At 31.5% G+C, this 20,918-nt stretch overlaps 1 protein-coding gene across 1 annotated transcript; it reads right to left on the bottom strand.

Moving 5' to 3' along the window:
• Window positions 1–737: 737 nt before the first annotated feature.
• Window positions 738–2,862, bottom strand: LOC126880679 (uncharacterized). The gene is made up of 5 exons (XM_050644730.1): window positions 2,740–2,862; window positions 2,512–2,681; window positions 2,393–2,455; window positions 1,832–1,970; window positions 738–957 (listed from the first exon to the last, which is right to left on the bottom strand). Exons 2-5 carry the CDS (start codon window positions 2,641–2,643, stop codon window positions 905–907), a joined length of 387 nt encoding a protein of 128 aa, XP_050500687.1. The 5' UTR covers window positions 2,644–2,681; window positions 2,740–2,862; the 3' UTR covers window positions 738–904.
• Between the last annotated feature and the right edge of the window lie 18,056 nt (window positions 2,863–20,918).

The raw sequence follows: 20,918 nt of genomic DNA, 5'->3' as shown, positions 1-20,918 counted from the left end.
ACATACAATAGATGACATGAAGAACATGATAAGGAAGCTGGAGGGAAAGGCAGATGAGCTTGGTCTTAAAATCATCACTAATAAGATAGTAGAGATGAGAATAGGAATAAGTGAGCATGGTAAACTATACATCAATCAAGAAGAAATAAAACAGGTTAAAGAATTCTGCTATCTTGATAGTATAATAGTGCAAAAGTTGGAGTCCAGACAAACATTAAACATAGAATAGGAAAAAGAAAAACAGAAAACAGGCCTTTGAAATCCTCTCATATCATATATCAACATAAATTAGCCAAAACACATTTAATAGTATCATCAAATCAATACTACTCTATGGGAATATGGGAGTGAGACATGAACAATATCAGAAGGAAATGCAAGGAAGAGTTTTTGTAAATAGATTCCCACAAAATATTCTGAAGATGTATTGGCCCAACACCATAACAAATGAAGAATTGTGGAATGCATTACGACAAAGAAGCAGAGGACGAAGCTAGTAGGTAATAACACATTCTAACAGGTGGGTAAATAAACTTTGAAGAACACATTTTTTATTAATTTTATTATTTAAAGAAATTACAATTTTTATTTAAAATTACTTTATTAGGTACATACCTAACAACTATTACCTAATAATTTATTGAGTTCGAATTTTTTTATTTGAAGCTCTACTTCTAAAATTTCTTTTTTTCTTATTGAAAAATACTATCTTACTTCTTTTTTTTAGTCTTGCTGTTTCAATTTTTTTTTGTAAAAATACATTAAGGGTTTCGCTCCCTACATCTTTTACTTTTTTATTTTTTGAACGAGCCTGAGACATCTTGGCTGTCTTCTTGGGCAGGACAGCAGTTGTCGTGGGTGTACTGAGCAGCACAGTGGAAGTAGAGAATACATTGGACGTCTGCTATGTGTCTTCCAATTGTAGGTAATCTACTTCCACTTGACTATCTTGTGCAACTATAAAAATAAAAAAATTTCAATTGTTTTAGATGTACCAGATAGTTTTTTCTTTATAAAAAAAATCTTTCTCGAATTAGGTAGGTAGTTACTTTTATTTATCTACTTTAGCTATCTTAATAGCTAAGTTAATAATCTACCTTAATTTAGAATTGGAATAAATAATTATAATAATTAATTCATATTAATAATATTTATAGATATTAATTCTCATATTTTGAGTTTGCTTAAATTTGGTTTACAAAGGATCTTTTTTTTGTTTAATGATGTCTATAGATAGGCACAAGGTCTGGCTATGGGTAACCGCTTATCACCCTTGTTATCAGATTTATTATTGATCAACATAGAAATAATATCTTTAACAATCAAACTTTAAACAATAATACCTTTCAAAAAATCTTAAATTGGCTTAGAACTGTAGGATACAATATCCATTTTAGATGGAAATCTTTCAGATGCCAAAAACATTCTAGACACACTCAAAAACTTACATCCGGATGTACGTACTTTGGAAACAATGGATAAACTTAAGTTAATCTTTAGAAAACCGACTAGACCGACTATACCATACCTCCCTCTTCTAATCATCCTTTTTAACAGAAGGTGGCTTCTTTCTATTGCTACATCCATAGAATACATAAACCTAGCATTATCAGATAATAGTTTTAAATAATTAAACTAATGGTCACTCTACTACATTTGTGGATAATGTGCTGAACAAAAAAATGTTCTAATTCAGAAGTTTTGTACAGATCAAGACCATATACAGGTTATTGTTCAGATAATATTGGAAATATTGATCAGGCTTTATATATATAAATAAATTTAAAATTAGTTACCTTTATTTAAATAAATTAATAAAATAAGGACTCACCAGATGTGAAGAAACCAGATGCACTGTCACAACTGTTGGGTAAAGGTTGGATTTGATTGCCAATCAAACTCAACATTTGTGCCCCTACATCTGTGAGACGAGGCCTAAATGTGCCACCACCTGTTGCAAGTATGTCTTTCTGAAAACAATTCATTAGTCCATTACTGACTAAGAAATGAGTGGGTTAAAATCAAAGTGGTGTAAGTCATATTCTTGAAATGATGTAAGCCCTATTTTATAATCTTGATATTATATACATAGACCTCTTCAGAGAAAAAGTGGTGTATAAGTTTTTACTGTAAATACTTACACCACTTTTCCTGATGAAAAAATGTCTATTTATCAAAGTTATAAAGCAAAACTTCTATCATTTCACAAATATGACTTACACCTCTTTGGCGTTAACACCCTCAAATACTAAACTTCTATTGTCTCAACACTAGGTTAGTTCCCATCATGAAATTAGTTTCATTGGATTATATTTTTATAAAAATATTCCACTCAGAAATAGTGTAATTCGACTGACCTGGTGTTAAGAGCTTTAAATTTAAGTATACCTACTTTGTCCGCAGTTTGGTCTCTCTTCAACTGGTCCAAAACCTTCTGCTCATTATATTTTTGAATCTGCAATGTAATTAATCCATATAGCTCTAAATCAACCGAAAGTTTTATACACTTACATTTTCCTCTGTTATTTTTTGGCGAGTGACCCTTTTTAAGTTTATATATGCAGTGTTCAGCTGCTTGGGAGTTCTGGGAAATTCAGCGCTATTTTTCCCAGGTTTCATTGTTTTGGTTGGTGGACATAGCATTGGTACATTATTTGTTTTCAATTATAATATGCTTGTATCTGAAAACAAAAATACAATTAGAAATTTGTTCTATAAGTTAGACAATTTCGTACTTACTTTCCAATTATTTCCAACAGCAAACATTTCTCTCTCTCGGTATAATTTTTGCGTGGAGGATTTCCGTTGGTATTGCTCATTTTTAATATATTTTTTAATTTTATAAATTATGTATTTATTTACTATGGATTGAAATTTTTTGGTTATAAAATGAAATTTTGAAGCATGACAGCCGATTGTGACAGTATCGATACCAAATCGTATGTCAGATAATCGATTTTCTACGATCATATAATTTTAAGATGATCGACGTTTGAGAAAATGACGTTTGATGATCGACGTTTGATGATCAACTGTTAACCAGTGACCAAGGGCCCGGATTACGTACACTCGATACGCATCGTATCCGCCATGTTTTCCTATAAGGCGCTACAGTAAAACATGGCGGATACGATGCGTATCGAGTGTACGTAATCCGGGCCCTTGGTCACTGGTTAACAGTTGATCAAATCTAACAGCTCGATTAGATGATCGAAGATTTGAATAACGTTTCGGAAACCGGCTGTTAGTCTTATAGATGGACATCGATGTTGGTCTTATATGTGATATGTAACAGTATTTTGATAATTACAACAATGAATATATGTATTAGTTATACATAGATTCCATTTTTATAGCAATCTTTCCTATGACGAGATTTAACAAACTATATTGTGTATGATATGATATTTAGAGCCCGTTCACATGAGAGGCGCTTAACGCTCGTTTTGATAGCGCGAGATTACAACTACACACATTGTACTTGAGACCGTTTCTCATGCAAACGCGCATTTTAATGACTAAAAACGCGCGTTAGCATGTGAACGGTCTCAAATAAAATGTATGTAATTGTAATACCGCGTTATCAAAACGCGCGTTAAGCGCTTGTCATGAGAACGGGGCCTTAGAGTCTTGTACCTATGTTTGTATTATTTTAATCCAATCTCTTTTCAAGATCTTTGGACACTTGGTTAACCCAAATTGTTAACAGTTTCGCCATAGTGTTATCGCAATTTTTCGTCAGAATTTTTAACATAATTTTTTCAAAAGATTTTAGTTGTCTAAGTTTTAAAAAAGGAGTTTAAAAAGGAAGTTTAAAAAAGGAGCTTCTGCCAACACAAAGCCAGAAAAAATGAAATCAAACGAGACAGGAAAATCAAATCGAGGATGAAAAATATGCACCAGGCGGCAGATGGCTCGCACTTTTGATGGTAGGGGAAAGGGAAGTGAAGAGACGCGCCAACAGTTACTGCAACGAAAAATGTTTTTATTAGCTGTAATCCTGTGATTGATTGAATCGGGACTTACAGTAAAATCTATACTTGCATTGACTTAGTTTCTACAAAAGGGCATCTACATAAAGTTTAAAATATTGATAGTTGGAACGAAAGGACAATGAAATATTTTCAATTCCTATTTACTGATGTCAAGTTATTAATCATCTTATGATTTTATCACAACAGAATTAAAGCTACTAAGATGTTTGACATTGTTTTGTAACACAAATAAAGTGAGACTGCTTGCATAAATCATAAACTTTTGAAATATTCAGCACTCTGCTTCAATATTATTTTTAAAAGAAAATATAATATGGCATTTTATGGAAAATATGATACTTTCTTGGAGACATTCCTGAACTAACAAATGTATAACTTATGATTGCTATGTATTAATTTGACCAGTGTAAAAAACTTATCTGGAATTTGTAATAAATTAAAAGAGATACATTAGGGAAAAATGTAAGGTAGAATAGTTAAATAAAACAAAAAGTATAAAAGCTCTAAGTCAATAATAGTAGGGCCTTTGATAACGGGTTGCAGGGCAGTCTTTTCTGCCGGTGTTATACAACATACTAATTAAAAAAAAAACGAAGGGCGCTTATGTTAGTTTTGCAACTTTGCACCTTATATCTTAGCGCCGGGACTTACTAATATTTTTATTAATTTTGAAAAAAAAAATGTTGAGGTCTCTTTATTGTGAAGAAAGTTTAGGGGAAGGATAGGAGAAAAATATCCGTTTTCAACTTTTAAATTACTCTTTTAAATCTAATTCAAGGATGCTTGATTCTTGTAAAAAAAACTGTTAGTGTGGCATCAAATGAACATCAGATCGAAAAACTGATAAATACACTTATTCAGTATTTTTGAAAAACCTAACGAATGGCACCAATGGGGTGTTACTTTAAAATCTTAAATAGGAGTCCCCATTTTTTATTGCAGATTTGGATTCCTTACTGGAAAAATAAGTAACTTTTATTCCAGACATTTTTTCGAATTATGGATAGATGGCGCTATAATCAGAAAAAACGATTTTTGGAAATCGAAAACTAAATAAAAAATGAATGTGTGTGTACTTTGTACGCACGTAAGAAGTTATTCTTGTATTATATAATTTTAACGAAGTAAATATACTTGACAGGTTATTTGTATTCTATTTAAATATTAAACTAACTTTCTTATCTACCACTTTCAAAAATTTTTTATTAAAACAACCAAAAATAAAAAAAAATGAATCGTCCACGATTGGAACCCGGGACCTTTCATTCTCTGACAGAACGCTCAACAACTAGACCACCGAGTCTCCTGTAATTGACACGGATATAAGGCTTTAAGGATATAAGTAAACAATACGTTTCGGATATAATTACACAACACGGTGACAAATAGATTGAGTGGTATCGTGACAAAAATGTTATACCTACATATTTTATTATCTTACTACAGAAGAAGAGAAATTCAAAGACACAAAAATTATAATAAATAATACATTTACTAAAAACACTAATATATTCTTTTAATGACTTATTTGCGCTGATACAGATACTATCTTGAAAGATTAGAAACGAACTACATACTGTCTGTGTGCGCATGCGCGCAGATTTATGAAAAATTTTACTCTCAATCGCGCCTAAAGAAGAATAACTTCAAAAATGGAAAGGCCCCACTAAAATGGAAAACCTAACTTAACTTCTTTTGGTTTTAGGACCTAATCTTCACAACCCAATAGGTCCCGATAACGCTCGAGTGACTGCACATTTAGCATACTTTCCTCCCCTACTATTAGACATCGCGATAAACACAAATTAACGAAGTCACGGGTCACGTAATAAAATTATAGCCAGGGAGGTAGTGTCAAATTTGACCGGAGCATTTTAGCATGGCTGGTTTCTTATTATTTAGGTAGGTGCTCCAAAGCTTATTAACAAATGATGTGTCAGCTGGCCCAAAACCGGGGATTTTAGTCAAGAAAAGGTAAAACATGAAAGTTGATGGACCAACGCTACACCTTAAATGTCAAATATTTATATAAGTTACTCAGAACATTTAATGGACTTGCTTACTTGGCGCCTACCTTTCACTTAGGAGATCCGGGTTCAAATCCTGGCGCGGAAAATTCTTTTTGTTTTATAAATTGACATTTTATTTTGAAAAATATTTATTTTTCTAATACCACGTTTTTATTATTTATACGAGACAATATAAAAAAATCTGTATGTCTTTTATAGAATTATGCATATAACTTATGAAATAGCATAATATATACATTTGATCATAAATATTATGATTCACCTTAATAAGCAAAATTACTGTGCATGAACCCCTGAAGCTTCCTGAGTTAGTACGACCAATCTAAGTGAAAAAGGGGGTTGGCCTCCCCACCCCACCCCCCTCCTGACATTTTTTTATCTTTTTAGACAAACTGTTTTTTGCATAATTTTATGTGATGTAAAACCAAAAAATACATACAACCCTAATTTTTCACTTTTCTATCACCAACCCCCATTTTTAATAGCAATCTAATTATTTCCCTGTTCTCTATAATATATAAAAATGAATTTTTGTCTGTATGTCCCTTATAGAATCGTAAACTATGCATTTAATCATATAATGACCTCAAGCAAAGTTTTTGTACTTACATGAACCCAGGAAGGAGTTAATACGACCAACCTAAGTAATCATTATTTTGTGATGTCTGCGTAAATAAATTATTTACGCAGACACCACAAAATAATAAGTATGTATTGTTTATTAGAAAAAAGTAGACGCAATATTTTTGAGTATTTTTTGGCTTTCTGGTAATTTTTAGGTATTTAACTTTTAAACATTATTTGGTTCTAAGGCGGTACGAAGTTTGCCTGGTCAGCTAGGTAATACTAAAAAAATATTCTTGGACTAGTTTGGCAAAGACTAAAAAGTATAAATCATTAATTTATGAATTTTAGATTGTAAGAAAAAAGCGTCCGTATGGAACAAGTGGAAGAATGTCTGAAAACACTTGAGATTACCAATTGGAGGAACAAAGCAAGGAACAGAACAGAATGGCGGAAAATCTTAGAACAAGCCAGGAGCCAAAAAGGGTTGTCGATCTACTGATGATGATGATGAAGAAAAAATGATACGGGATTTCCGTATTTTTCTGTCACGTTCACTTGGCCAGCTAACATTTTTTGCCATGTACCTACATAATGTAGCTGACGATTTTTTCTTCATCATTATCATCAGTAGCTTGACAACCCTTTTTGGCTCCTGGCTTGTTCTAAGATTTTCCGCCATTCTGTTCTGTTCCTTGCTTTGTTCCTCCAATTGGTAATCTCAAGTGTTTTCAGACCTTCTTCCACTTGTTCCATGTGGACGCTTTTTTCTTACAATCTAAAATTCATAAATTAATGATTTATACTTCTTAGTCTTTGCCAAACTAGTCCAAGAATATTTTTTTAGTATTACCTAGCTGACCAGGCAAACTTCGTACCGCCTTAGAGCCAAATAATGTTTAAAAGTTAAATACCTAAAAATTACCAGAAAGCCAAAAAAATACTCAAAAATATTGCGTCTACTTTTTTCTAATAAACAATACATACTTATTGTTTTGTGGTGTCTGCGTAAATAATTTATTTACGCAGACATCACAAAATAATGATTACTTAGGTTGGTCGTATTAACTCCTTCCTGGGTTCATGTAAGTACAAAAACTTTGCTTGAGGTCATTATATGATTAAATGCATAGTTTACGATTCTATACGGGACATACAGACAAAAATTCATTTTTATATATCATAGAGAACAGGGAAATAATTAGATTGCTATTAAAAATGGGGGTTGGTGATTGAAAAATGGTGAAAAGTGAAAAATTAGGGTTGTATGTATTTTTTGGTTTTACATCACATAAAATTATGCAAAAAACAGTTTGTCTAAAAAGATAAAAAATGTCAGGAGGGTGGTGGGGTGGGGAGGCCAACCCCCTTTTTCACTTAGATTCGTCGTACTAACTCAGGAAGCTTCAGGGGTTCATGTACAGTAATTTTGCTTATTAAGGTGAATCATAATATTTATGATCAAATGTATACTGGGTTGGGCTAAAGAATGGAACCAAGCAAATATCTTTGAAACGAAAAGAACAATCTTTTTGAAACTTTGCATGCAAGTACAGTGACGCAAAACGCATCTGTTGCTATACTTTTTGTTACTAGTTCACTTCCGGTTTCACCGGAAATACCCTTAACTTATTTATTTTAAATGGGACACCCTGTATATTTTTGCAGATTTTGAAAGAACTTATTATTTTTAATTCATACATACCAAATTTAGAAGAAAAAAATAGTTAAAAAGTGTCTGTAGATAATTTTTTGTATTAAAAATAAACGAGTACTATTGTCCATATAATACTATAGACTAAAACTATTGTTGTATTTATTTGAATTTAGCATAGTAGGTAACTGTTACTGAACTAATTGACAGAAATAAGTTCTATTCAAAATGGTTCATTTAAGTGAAAGAGATCGCATTGAAATATTATATTGGTCATGGTGATCGTGTTAGAACTCATGACGAGGTGTGTAATATTTTTAATGAATTGAACGAAGTTATTAAACAAATATTGCAATTGATTTAGAGGAATCACCTCAAACTATCATTTTCAACATTTTAAATGATTTTTTTTTATTTTTATTATCGTTGGTCTAACGTAAATAAATTAACCTATTTTTTAACTGTAAAGAGATTTATTTCTTGTTTTAATAGTTTTTTCTTCCAAACTTGGTATTTATGAATTACAAATAAAAAGTTCTTTCAAAATCTGCAAAAATATACAGGGTGTCCCATTTAAAATAAATAAGTTAAGGGTATTTCCGGTGAAACCGGAAGTGAACTAGTAACAAAAAGTATAGCAACAGATGCGTTTTGCGTCACTGTACTTGCATGCAAAGTTTCAAAAATATTGGTCTTTTCGTTTCAAAGATATTTGCTTGGTTCCATTCTTTAGCCCAACTCTGTATATTATGCTATTTCATAAGTTCTATGCATAATTCTATAAAAGACATACAGATTTTTTTATATTGTCTCGTATAAATAATAAAAACGTGGTATTAGAAAAATAAATATTTTTCAAAATAAAATGTCAATTTAAAAAACAAAAAGAATTTTCCTCGCCAGGATTTGAACCCCGATCTCCTGAGTGAAAGGTAGGCGCCAAGTAAGCAAGTCCATTAAATGTTCTGAGTAACGTATATAAATATTTGATATTTAAGCTGTAGCGTTGGTCCATCAACTTTCATGTTTTACCTTTTCTTGACTAAAATCCCCGGTTTTGGGCCAGCTGACACATCATTTGTTAATAAGCTTTGGAGCACCTACCTAAATAATAAGAAACCAGCCATGCTAAAATGCTCCGGTCAAATTTGACACTACCTCCCTGGCTATTATGGCGTTCGCTGAATATGTCTATCCTTATATTTGTTGCTTAGAAAATTGTAAAATAAGTCATGTATTTTGAGATTTTATAAATATTCATTACTTATGTAAAAATTAAGTTAAAACCTTCTTATTAGACGGAATGCTGAGACTTCTTGTGCTTAAATTATATTTTAAATTTCAAAGTAATTGGTCAAATAGTTTAAAAGTTATTTAATTTGTTTATCCCAAATTCATTTATTTGCAACATTGTAAGTCAGAAAATTACGAGGTTGCAGTAATACTTCGGACAGTTTATTAAATAAGAACATTTATACTATTACCTAATTAAAAAAAATGACAAAAAGTAATTTTAAACAGTGTAAAATTCTTTTTGTCGATTTTTTGTTTACTTATAAACAATTAGAATAACTTCTTAACTGTTACCCGTATATAGAAAAATTATTTTTTCATATTTAGAAAGACATTTGAAAATAAAACAATTGTCCTAGGACAATTAGGGACGAAGTTAACCCCCCCCCCCCTTTTTAATTCACATGTTCTTGCAAATTAATGAATTAATGCAAATAGTCCAGGGCGAATCTGTTTTGAGATGGACGTTGAGAGGTGACTCAAATTTTTTTGCAGAAATTGCTTGAAAATAAATCAGATAATAATATTTGAGTTATCCTCCCTCTCAAAAAGGTCCGGAACATTATTTAAATAATCAAAATGTAAAAAACTGAAGGAAAAATTCGATTTTTGTCTTTGTTTTTTGATTATAACTTTAAAACTATTCATTTATGAGAAAAGTTGTACTGGCATAAAAGTTGCGTAATTAAATTTTCTATAATATAGAATTGGTTAAAAATTTAAACAATAGTCACCCTAGTTGCAAAATAGCAATATTTGCGAAAAAACCATACAAAAACCAGTATTCGCATTTTACATTTTTCTACCATTTATGCTACACTTAGGACCTTCACATTTCACCCAGAAAAACTTTATGATACAGTAAAACAATACCATAAATTTCATTAAGATCGGTTTAATAGATTTTGCAAAATAAATTTTTCAATCCAGCTTTCGCAAAAAAAATTCATTTTTTCAAAATGTTACAGAACTGAAAATAAAGCAGATAGCAAGTTGAATTTTTTTTTGCTTATAGAAGTGTACTGTACCTTTCATTTGCAATTTACAAAATTAAAACTGATAAGTTACCACGGCGTCAGGAAATTTTTTAAATAAACATTAGTTTTTGGTGCTACGCGCAGGACATCGGTGTTCGATTCACACAAGTTGATTTCCACCAAAATTACTTCCAATCTTTATCTAATATATTATTTTCTTACTCTATATCTTGTTGTATTTTAATATTTTAATATTTTAATTCCACAAAAATCAAACTAATTTTATTATTGTTTGTGAAATATTGTTTAAACAATTGCATATTATGTTTAAAAATAATAAACTTTTATTCTCTTAGTTAAAATATATGAACAAAGAAAGTTTTTGCTAATTAAAGTGTTATTTCAAAGGATAGAGTATGTGTTTTTATTTTGCAATAAACAAATTTATTTATTTATATCGAAATGTAATAAAAATTAAAATGTATTAATCATTATCAAAGGTCATTGGAATGTTCAATCAGAGCAAACTATCCGCTGTCCTGCGCGTAACACCAATATTTAATGTTTATTTAAAAAAAATCCTGACGCCGTGGTCTTGATCGATTTTAATTTTGAAAATTTGCAAATGAAAGGTACAGTACACTTCTATAGGCAAAAAAAATTTTAACTTGCTATCTGCTTTATTTTCAGTCCTGTAACATTTGGAAAAAATGAATTTTTTTGCGAAAGCTGGATTGCAAAATTTATTTTGCAAAATCTATGAAACCGATCTTAACGAAATTTACAATTTTGTTTTACTGTATCATAAAGTTTTTCTAAGTGAAATATGAAGGTCCTAAGTGTAGCATAAATGGTTGAAAAACGTAAAATGCGAATACTTGTTTTTGTATGGATTTTTCGCAATTATTGCTATTTTTCAAAAAGGGTGACTATTTTTAACCAACTCTATATTGTAGGAAATTTAATTACGCAACTTTTATGTTTATACAACTTTTCTCGGAAATGAATATTTTTAAAGTTATAATTAAAAAACGAAGAAAAAATCGAATTTTTCCTTCATTTTTTGGCAATTTGATTATTTAAACAATGTTCCGGACCTTTTTGAGAGGGAGGATAACTCAAATATTATTATTTGATTTATTTTTAAGCAATTTCTGCAAAAAAATTTGAGTCACCTCTCAACGTCCAAATGTACTAATATTTTTACAGATGCGCCCTGGTCTAAAAATAATATTGCAATACATATTTAGAACTATTTTTTGTAATTTTTTTTAATTAAATAAATAGTGTAAATCTTCTGTTTTCATAAACTATCCAAAGTATTATTGTAACTTCATCATTTTCATTTTCTGACTTATAGTGTTGCAAAAAAAATTATTTTGGGAAAAACAAATTAAATAACTTTTAAACTATTTGACCAATAGCTTTGAAATTTAGGGTATGATTTAAGCACCAGAAGTCTCAGCATTCCGTGTAATAAGAAGTCTCTAAGTTAATTTGTACATATTTTATGAATATTTATATAAAACTCAAATTTTTTGATTAATTTTGCAATTTTCTAAGCAACCGATAAGGATGGACATATTCAGCGAACGCTATATTAAGTTTTTTATACGATTTATGAGCTTCTTGCTCTCAAATTTGTTTAAAATGCTTTGGTAATAGACGAAAAAAGCAAAAATTTACCGTTTTTTGATCTTCATTTGTTTATAACTATGTATATCATCAAAATCGGCTGGGTTGTGACATCAACAGGATATTTATTATTATATTAATAATATTAAATAATTAAATAATTATATAATTATTAATTAGCAATTATTCGTATTTATTTCCCATTAAACTTTTTATTAAAACTAGAAATGTAATTTTCAGAAAATCTTATATTTTTATCATAGTGTTTATTTTTGTAAAAGCACTTTCTTTCCAATAAATTAGCGACACCTCGCCCTATCTAAAGGTTATATCTATTAATAAAACCCTTGTGGATTTCAAGGCGTTGCTGTTTGATTTGCTTAAGAGCCTCAATAAACTTAATTTCTACTAAGGAAATTAATATGCCCCTCGTTGCCACCCCATCGCTAAGAAACCTATTTGCTGATGAGATCATATGATTTTGCATTTCGGTATTAAAATGTCTTAGATATCTACAAACATACGCAACGGTTCGATACTATTGCGTTATTATTATAACAGTTCAATAAAAATATAATATAATGTGTTAAAATTATTGTATAAAATATAGATTTATATTATACCTATTCCTTTAAGATACTGTTATTGATAAAAGTAAGGATAATTATTTTTCCACCTACCTCTACCGAAAGTGTACTTTTCCGGACCTGATTGTAGGGAGCAATGTTGTACTTTTCCTCCCTAGAGTGGAAAAGTATTTTTCCTCGCTAGGGAGGAAAAGTAAAAGTGACGTCATGGTATTTCATTCATGAAATATAACTTATTGACGCCCTGTACAATATCTATTTTCTATTACGTAAGTATCTATACATTTTAACGTTTATTTATAAAACACCCTGTATTTTGCAGAATGGTAAAAAACTGTAAATTGTTATTTTGATTTAACAATGTTTACATTATTAGTTTGACTTATATTTAACACATGGCAGTTATATTGTACATACTTGTTAGTTTTAGTTCTAATAAATTTTGTTGGTTAGTTACATAAATAAATTAAGTAAAAATGAAAAAATGACTTGTTATTTGAGGAAGGTGGAAAAACCATATGTATAACATTGGAGTAAAGTGCCTTTTTCTCCCTTGAATGATTACTGCCCTCTGCTAAGCGTCGGGCAGTAAACTTCATTCTCGGGAGGAAAAGTAGCACTTTCCTCCCTTGTTATACAAATAGCTATTAAACCGGAATTTTCAAAAAACATAAAAAGACAAAAGGAAAAAAGAAAATGTCCAGATAAATTTTAAAAGCAACAAACTATATTGGTGAACAAAAAAGGAAAAAACTAAATAACAAAAATGGACGAAAGCTTATCAAAAGATTGCACCCACATAGATGCAGTCAAATGACCTTACGTAGACAATAAAGGTGAAATTAAAATCATACAAAACTAACCAGAGCCGTCTAGAATCGATAAAGGCTTCGACAAGGATGCTCCCTGTCACCAATCTTATTTAAAGTATAGATGAAACAATAAAAAACTGGAACAAGAAATGTGAACAGATAAAAGTAAAAATTGACGATAATAATTATATCCACACTCTTCTATTTGCCGTTAATGAAATAATTTTAGAAGAAGACAAAGACGATATCCTCTACAAGTCTATATGATAAAAAAGCTGGAAGAAGAATTTGGAAGCTGGAGTTTGGAAATTTATTGGGATGTCGGGATGTGATAAATGGCGAAGAGAGTAATATGCTGTGCAAAGACACGGGTAAGTATGTAAGTACAAAGGAATACCATAAATCGCAAAAAATTGTAAATAATAAAGAATAAAAATATCAAAAAACATAGAAACAATACCCAAAAAATTATATGAAATTTAATTAGTGTAGTTGGCCTGGTTTGCTTTATTTAAATGGAAAATTCTCTGTTTCCTGTTATTAATTGACTGTTAGTTTTCCTAAATCTTTAAAAAATTCCACGAAAAAAAAAGATGAATAATAGTTTACACTTTATTTGTAATTTCTTTCACGAGTTCATTATATTTTTGTCTCCAGAGCATATATTACTTTGGTTTAAAATTTCGCAAATATTTTTAAATGTTAAGCTAATTATAATAAACAATAAAAAATATTTTCTATGTAGAAATAAAAAAGAACGAAAAACAGCAATTAAATCTAACTTTAGTCATTATTTACGATTTTTTCCTTAATTTAATTACTCCGAATTTGCATCAAACGTACGGAAAAATATAAAAACACGTTTCTATTTAATTAAAAGACAGAGAAAACATTAGCAGTTGCTTTCCGTGGTCGTGACTTCGTATTCTACCAGGTACTTCCACTTATAAATGTCCCCACATGTTGCACAATAGTTTTGCAATTATCTCAGACCGGGTCGAGGATATATACGACCCGGCTTCCCCATGTGTCCGGGGAAGCGTTAGGGAACTTATACATATATCCAGCAGCCAACCCGACTACCAAAAAATTACGGCAATTATTACAAGTGCCTTCTTTTAAATCTTCTTTATTGCTGTAGAGAATAAGATAACCCTTCAGTTGACTATGAAAATATTAAATAATTTCACCTTTAAATTAATAATGAAAATTCGTCTATTATTTTTTATTCCGTTTTCCTTTTGTAGGCTAGATCTCCTCCACGGAGGTTAAAGATCAATATGGTTTCTCCTCTCTTCTCTTGACTTCTAATTTTACATTTCAATATATTTTGTAATAACTATATTTAGTATTATTTAGCAAGGTTCTGAGATTGTTGTCTTGTGGCATGCTTAATAATTTAAGTATTATGTTTATAGAGGATTTATTATGTGGGATCTACCTTACGAAGAGGAAGACCACAGATAAGATCGGTAGATGACATAAAAACAATATCCGAAACAAATTGGAAATATGTTGCTCAGGATAGAGACCGATGGAAGGAGTTGGGAGAGGCCTATGTCCAAACGTGGACTATAAAAGGCTAGGAAGAAGAAGGTTATAATATGTGGTTTAGTCATACTTATTGGTGTAACGAAAATTCCATTTTTAATTTAATAATAATAATCAAAAATGAATAACCAGTTTGAATTTCGTTGCAACACGAAACTACAGCCGCGCCATATCCCAGTCCAATCAGAGAGTGCCGTAAGCACCTCTACCGGTTTTGAAACTTATTAGTCTCTCATCGGGAGGCACATATGCTGCTCTCTCTGATCCAACCAAAACAAACCCCGACGTGCAGTCACGAATTGCAACGAACGAAATGGCAGGGATGCCCTAGCGGCAACTGCTAGCAAAAGACTAAGTTTTCAATCTAATAGCACATAAAACAACCCCCAAAATGTTGCTCCACATCCTACCAGATTGAAAACAATGGGCACCTTTTTTGATTACACCTCCGAGGCTTCTACAATTTGCAAGACATAACGGATGCTGAGACTAAGGAAGATGAGGGAATTTTACAATTTATAATTCACGTCCCATCTGCTAAGCGCGGTAAAGCTCCAACGAGACTGGTTCCCTTCGTACTCCAATCAGAGTAAACATGTAAATCAAAAATAAATAACCATTTTCAATTTCGTTCCAACACGAAACTACAGCCGCGCCATATCCCAGTCCAATCAGAGAGTGCCGCAAGCACCTCTATCGGTTTCGAAACTTATTAGTCTCTCATCAGGAGCCACATATGCTGCTCTCTCTGATCCAAAAAGGACAAACTCCGACGTGCAGTCACGAATTGCAACGAACGAAATGGCAGGGATGCCCTAGCGGCAACTGCTAACAAAAGACTAAGTTTTCAATCTAATAAAAGTACTCTTAAGATAAAATGCGAAGAAAAGAAAAAAGCCTTTTTACAATACAGAACAAAACAAACACAACAGGCATACAACCACTACAAACGAATCAGAAAGGAAGCGAATACTTTAGTGAGACAAATAAAAAGGAAGCACTGGCAGAATTTTTTAAAACAGATAAAACACGACTTCTACGGGACACAAAAAGAAGTATGGAGAATGATCAGAGGGCAAAGAAAGGAGATGAACGAATTAATAAAAGCGAAACACATTCAGAAGGAAACATGGGCAGACTACTTCCGATCTCTATTTGCTAAAGGCGACGATAATGAATCACCAACACCTGAAGTTACGACAAACGAAGATATAAACATTGAGGAGGGAGAGGTAAAGGAAGCATTAAGAAAATTAAAAAATAGAAAATCTCCAGGAGAGGACAGAATATCGAACGAACTCCTAAAGTACGGAGGACAAGATCTAACTAAACAACTATTAAAACTAATACAAAAAATAATAGAACAAAACAGAATACCACAAGAATGGAGATCAAGTATCCTAATACCTCTCTTTAAAAAAGGAGACAAATCAGACCCGGAGAATTACAGAGGAATTAACTTATTAAACACAACATTAAAATTAACAACAAAAGTGATAACAAACAAATTAAATGAAATTATACCATTAGCAGAAGAACAAAAAGGTTTTAGGTCGGGAAGGTCATGCACTGACGCTATATTTATAATGAGGCAAGTTCAAGAGAAATCGTTGGAATACAACAAACCGGCATATTTATGTTTCGTGGACCTTAAGAAAACATTTGACAGGGTCACATTAAAGGACGTTATCCACTTGTTATATTCGAGAGAGGTACCTCTGGGAAAAATTAAAACGATAGAAAACATCTACCCGAACAACACAATAAAAGTAAAAGTGGAAGATGAACTAACTGACCCAATTGAAGCCGGCAATGGGATAAGACAGAGGGATTCCTTTATTGTTCAACCTGATCATGGACGAAATAATAAAAAAATAAGAACTAAAAAAGGATACCAAATGGGAGAAAAACAACTTAAAATAATCTGCTATGCGGACGATCCAATACTAATCTCTCAAAGTGAAGATGACTTATAACGTATGCTGCACCAATTCAACATAATCGCCAGAAAATTTAACATGTTAATTTCCTCAAAAAAGACAAAATGCGTGGTTATAACAGCAGATCCAATAAGATGTAAATTGGAGCTGGAAGGTCAGATAATAGAACAAGTGATGGAGTTTAAATCACACTATCGCTTTATATCACACTATCTAGCTACCGAAGGCTCGAAACAGAAGTGGACGATCAAGTGAATAGAGCAAACAGAGCCGCAGGTTGCCTGAATGACACAATTTGGAGAAATAAAAATATCGGAAAAGAAATGAAATGCAGAATTTACAAAACAGTCATCAGACCAATAATGACATACGCGGCAGTAACAGGACCCGACACAGAGAGGAAAAAAAGATTGCTCAAAACAGCGGAGATGAAAACCCTTCGAAAAATCGATGGTAAGACTCTATGGGACAGACCTAGAACATTAATAACTGGGTAAGAAACAGAAGAATAGAATGGAATGACCACATAAGCCGGATGACAACAAATAGGACAGCAAGAGACGGTTCCCCAATAGGAAGACGATCAGTGGAAAGACCACGAAAACGATGGAACGACAACTTACTAGAGGCACATTGAAAAAACAGACAGAGTCATGTCTATATAAAAAGAAGAAGAAGATGTTTACTCTAATTGGAGTACGAAGAGAACCATTCTCGTTGGAGATTTACCGCGCTGAGCAGATGGGACGTGAATTATAAATTGTAAAATTCCCTCATCTTCCTTAGTCTTAGCATCCTTTATGGCTTGCAAATTGTAGAAGCTTCGGAGGTGTAACCAGAGTAGGTTCCCATTGTTTTCAATCTGGCAGCATGTGGAGCAACATTTTGGGTGTTTTTTATGTGCTATTAGATTGAAAACTTAGTCTTTCAATAATAATATTTTGACATTTCGATTTCCACTCCGCAAATCATTCCCATAAATAAACGGAAAGCAGATAATGGTAGGGAAATAAGTCCTCTTAAGCCTGGATCCCGTGTACCAAAAAAAGATTATTAATAGCAAGCTGAAAATTGGTTAATAGATTAACGGTGTCTAGTCGGAGAAACTTTGATGTACCTACGGGAACACTGGAACAGGGAAAGTTTTACTTGTGGAACAGGTTACAGGTTTCGAACGTTAGACTACGAAACGTTCCATGTATTTTGTCGGACAGAACTTCCAATTGATTTGTTACCATTTCATTAAACTCGCATGCATCAATCAGACTGGTATTTAGCTTACCACCAACATATTTCCTGTCATTTGACTTGCTCTACGTGTCGGACTTATTAAAATGCCCAACATATTTGTCGGAAATAGTAATTTACGTAACAAGTTCCGAAAGTGATATTTTACGAGACGATTAGGAAGTTTCCAGGGTGAGCCCTAGGTGAGTCCTGGAATCCTGCGAGTCTGGCAAAATCACTTTTTTATCGTGTTACGTACAATATTTTTTCTGAAGCCATTTTGTATGTTAAAAAGAGTATATGGAGAAACTTTACTTATGAACTTTTATTAAACACTTTAAAGTTACTCTCGTGAATTCAGCATTAGAAAAATCTACTTATTAATATTAATAACACAATTATAACATTTATTTTTACATTGATATTGTTAGGAATATTAACAGAAGTGGCAGTATTGAAATTAGTATTAGACGTGTCAGTACTTTTACTATTTTTTGAGATATTAATTTGGTTGCGGACATTTTCACACACACGAATCTTATTTGACAAGCGTTGTCATAATAAAATACAAATTTGATGTTATTGTCAAAGCCGTTGCCTAGCTACACAAAATCGTCCCGAAAGTAAAAAAAAGCGTCCCGAAAGTGAAAAAATTAGTCCCGAAAGTAGGTACTTTTGGTACGAGTTGTGTAAAATGGTACTTTCGATTTAATAAATCATACCGAAAGTTTTATTTTCGGAACGGCTGCAGAAAAAACATTTTTACATAATATTATATAAAGTTTGCTATTGAATAAACTTAAGGTGATACAATAGCGATCAACAGGTAGCCAAAACGCGTTCCAAGATTGCGGCTATAATTTTGAATATTTTTTCGAGATATTTGGGATATTCGAGATATAATAAAGAATGGCGGTACAGAGCCCAATTTAAAAAATATATTAATATGTGGAAATTACTCTGTAATTAAATACAATATTAAAAAAACGAGCTTGTACCTCCATTAAGAAGAAGAAAAAAATACACTTTCTTCAAATAAATTTTTTTATCCGATGCCTAGATTTTGTGTCATTTTGGAACTACTAATGAAATAAAAAATTTTAGTAGTTCCAAAATGACACAAAATCTAGGCATCGGATAAAAACGTTTATTTGAAGAAAGTTAATTTTGTTGTTTTTCTTAATGGCGATACAGGCTCGTTTTTTTAATATTATATTTAATTACAGAGTAATTTCCACATATTAATATATTTTTCAAATTGGGCTCTGTACCGCCATTCTTTATTATATTACGAATACGTGTGCCAAATATCTCGAAAAAATATTCAAAATTACAACCGCAATCTTGGAACGCGTTTTCGCTACCTGTTGATCGTTACTGTTTTCTCTTAAAAACAACCTCCGAGTTTTCACAATCACAAATTTTTCAGGATGACACGTGACACAAATAAAATCAAGTTCCAAATTAAAATTTTCCCTGTTCAAGTGTTCCCGTACATCAAAGTTTGTCCGACTAAACACCGTTAAGCTAATAACAGATTTTCAACTTGCTCTAAATAAACTTTTTTTGGTACGCAGGATCCGGGCCTATCTACTAACAATCCTTTAATTGGTTTTATTTAATTGATAAAAGATTGAGCGACCGGTTTCACTCTTTACAAATTATACAGCATTTTCAGCCCCAAAAGAAACTAAAGATATCAGTACAAGTTTTTATAATGCTTCATTGATTATTGATGTTGAATGTTATTACTTATTGGTAAGATAATTTGGTACATAGTCCCTGGCTTCCAGTCACTTTTTTACATATATAAACGAACACAAAAACACAACAAAATACATATGCAACTACAACATATGGTTTTTATTTTTAAATTATGAATTTTTAACCTAATTATCACACTAGTTATGTCATCCATCTGGGCGTGATGACGTAATCGATAATTTTTTTAAATGAGAATAGGAGCCGAGTACTAGGTCATTCGAAAGGTTATTCAGTTGTCTATTCAGAAATTAACATTAACAGAATAATTGATACAGGTGGTCGAAAAAAAAAATTTTAGATTAAATTAATTGGCATAAAAATAAGAATTTATGTAATTTAATTACATACATTTAGTTTAAAATTTACATACTACATTAAATTTATTTAATTTAAAATGCATTTTACTGCTGTGAGAAAAAAATATTTATTTGATAAGTAAACATTGCTTTTCGCTTAAATTAAATATTCAAGCTGCCACCCCTGCCTCTTGGCAGTTTGAACAATGAATTTAAGTGAAAATCAATCGTTATTTGTCAGATAAACATTTTTCTGTTTTATGACAGCAGTAAAGTGTATTTTGAATTAAATAAATTACATAAATTCTTCTTTTTGTGTCAATAAATTTAACCCAAAACAATTTTTTGGACACCCTCTATAAACAATTGTAGTAGTATTTATATTACTGAATAGAGAATTGAATAACCTTCGAAATTAGCTAGCACACGACCCCTATTATTATTTAAATAATAATCGATTATATCAGATGTGAGGAGAAAATAATAAACTAGCATGTTATACTATTCCATACATTGCTGAAACCTTTCGTTTTGTATTTACAAAACGGCATCAGTCCATATACTTATGTAAAAGATAGAGCTGCTCTTAGAAG

The sequence above is a fragment of the Diabrotica virgifera genome, chromosome 2, assembly GCF_917563875.1.
Source record: "Diabrotica virgifera virgifera chromosome 2, PGI_DIABVI_V3a".
Classification (NCBI taxonomy): Eukaryota; Metazoa; Arthropoda; class Insecta; order Coleoptera; family Chrysomelidae; genus Diabrotica; species Diabrotica virgifera.
The sequence above is the reverse complement of the archived record's forward strand: the minus strand, read 5'-3'. Positions and strand labels throughout refer to the sequence as shown.

Coding starts and splice junctions, on each gene's coding strand:
- LOC126880679 (XM_050644730.1), bottom strand. CDS start 2,643: ATGCTATGTCCACCAACCAAAACAATGAAACCTGGGAAAAATAGCGCT. Junction 2,456..2,511: donor AAAAAATAACAGAGGAAAAT/GTAAGTGTATAA, acceptor ATTACATTGCAG/ATTCAAAAATATAATGAGCA. Junction 1,971..2,392: donor GAGACCAAACTGCGGACAAA/GTAGGTATACTT, acceptor AATTGTTTTCAG/AAAGACATACTTGCAACAGG.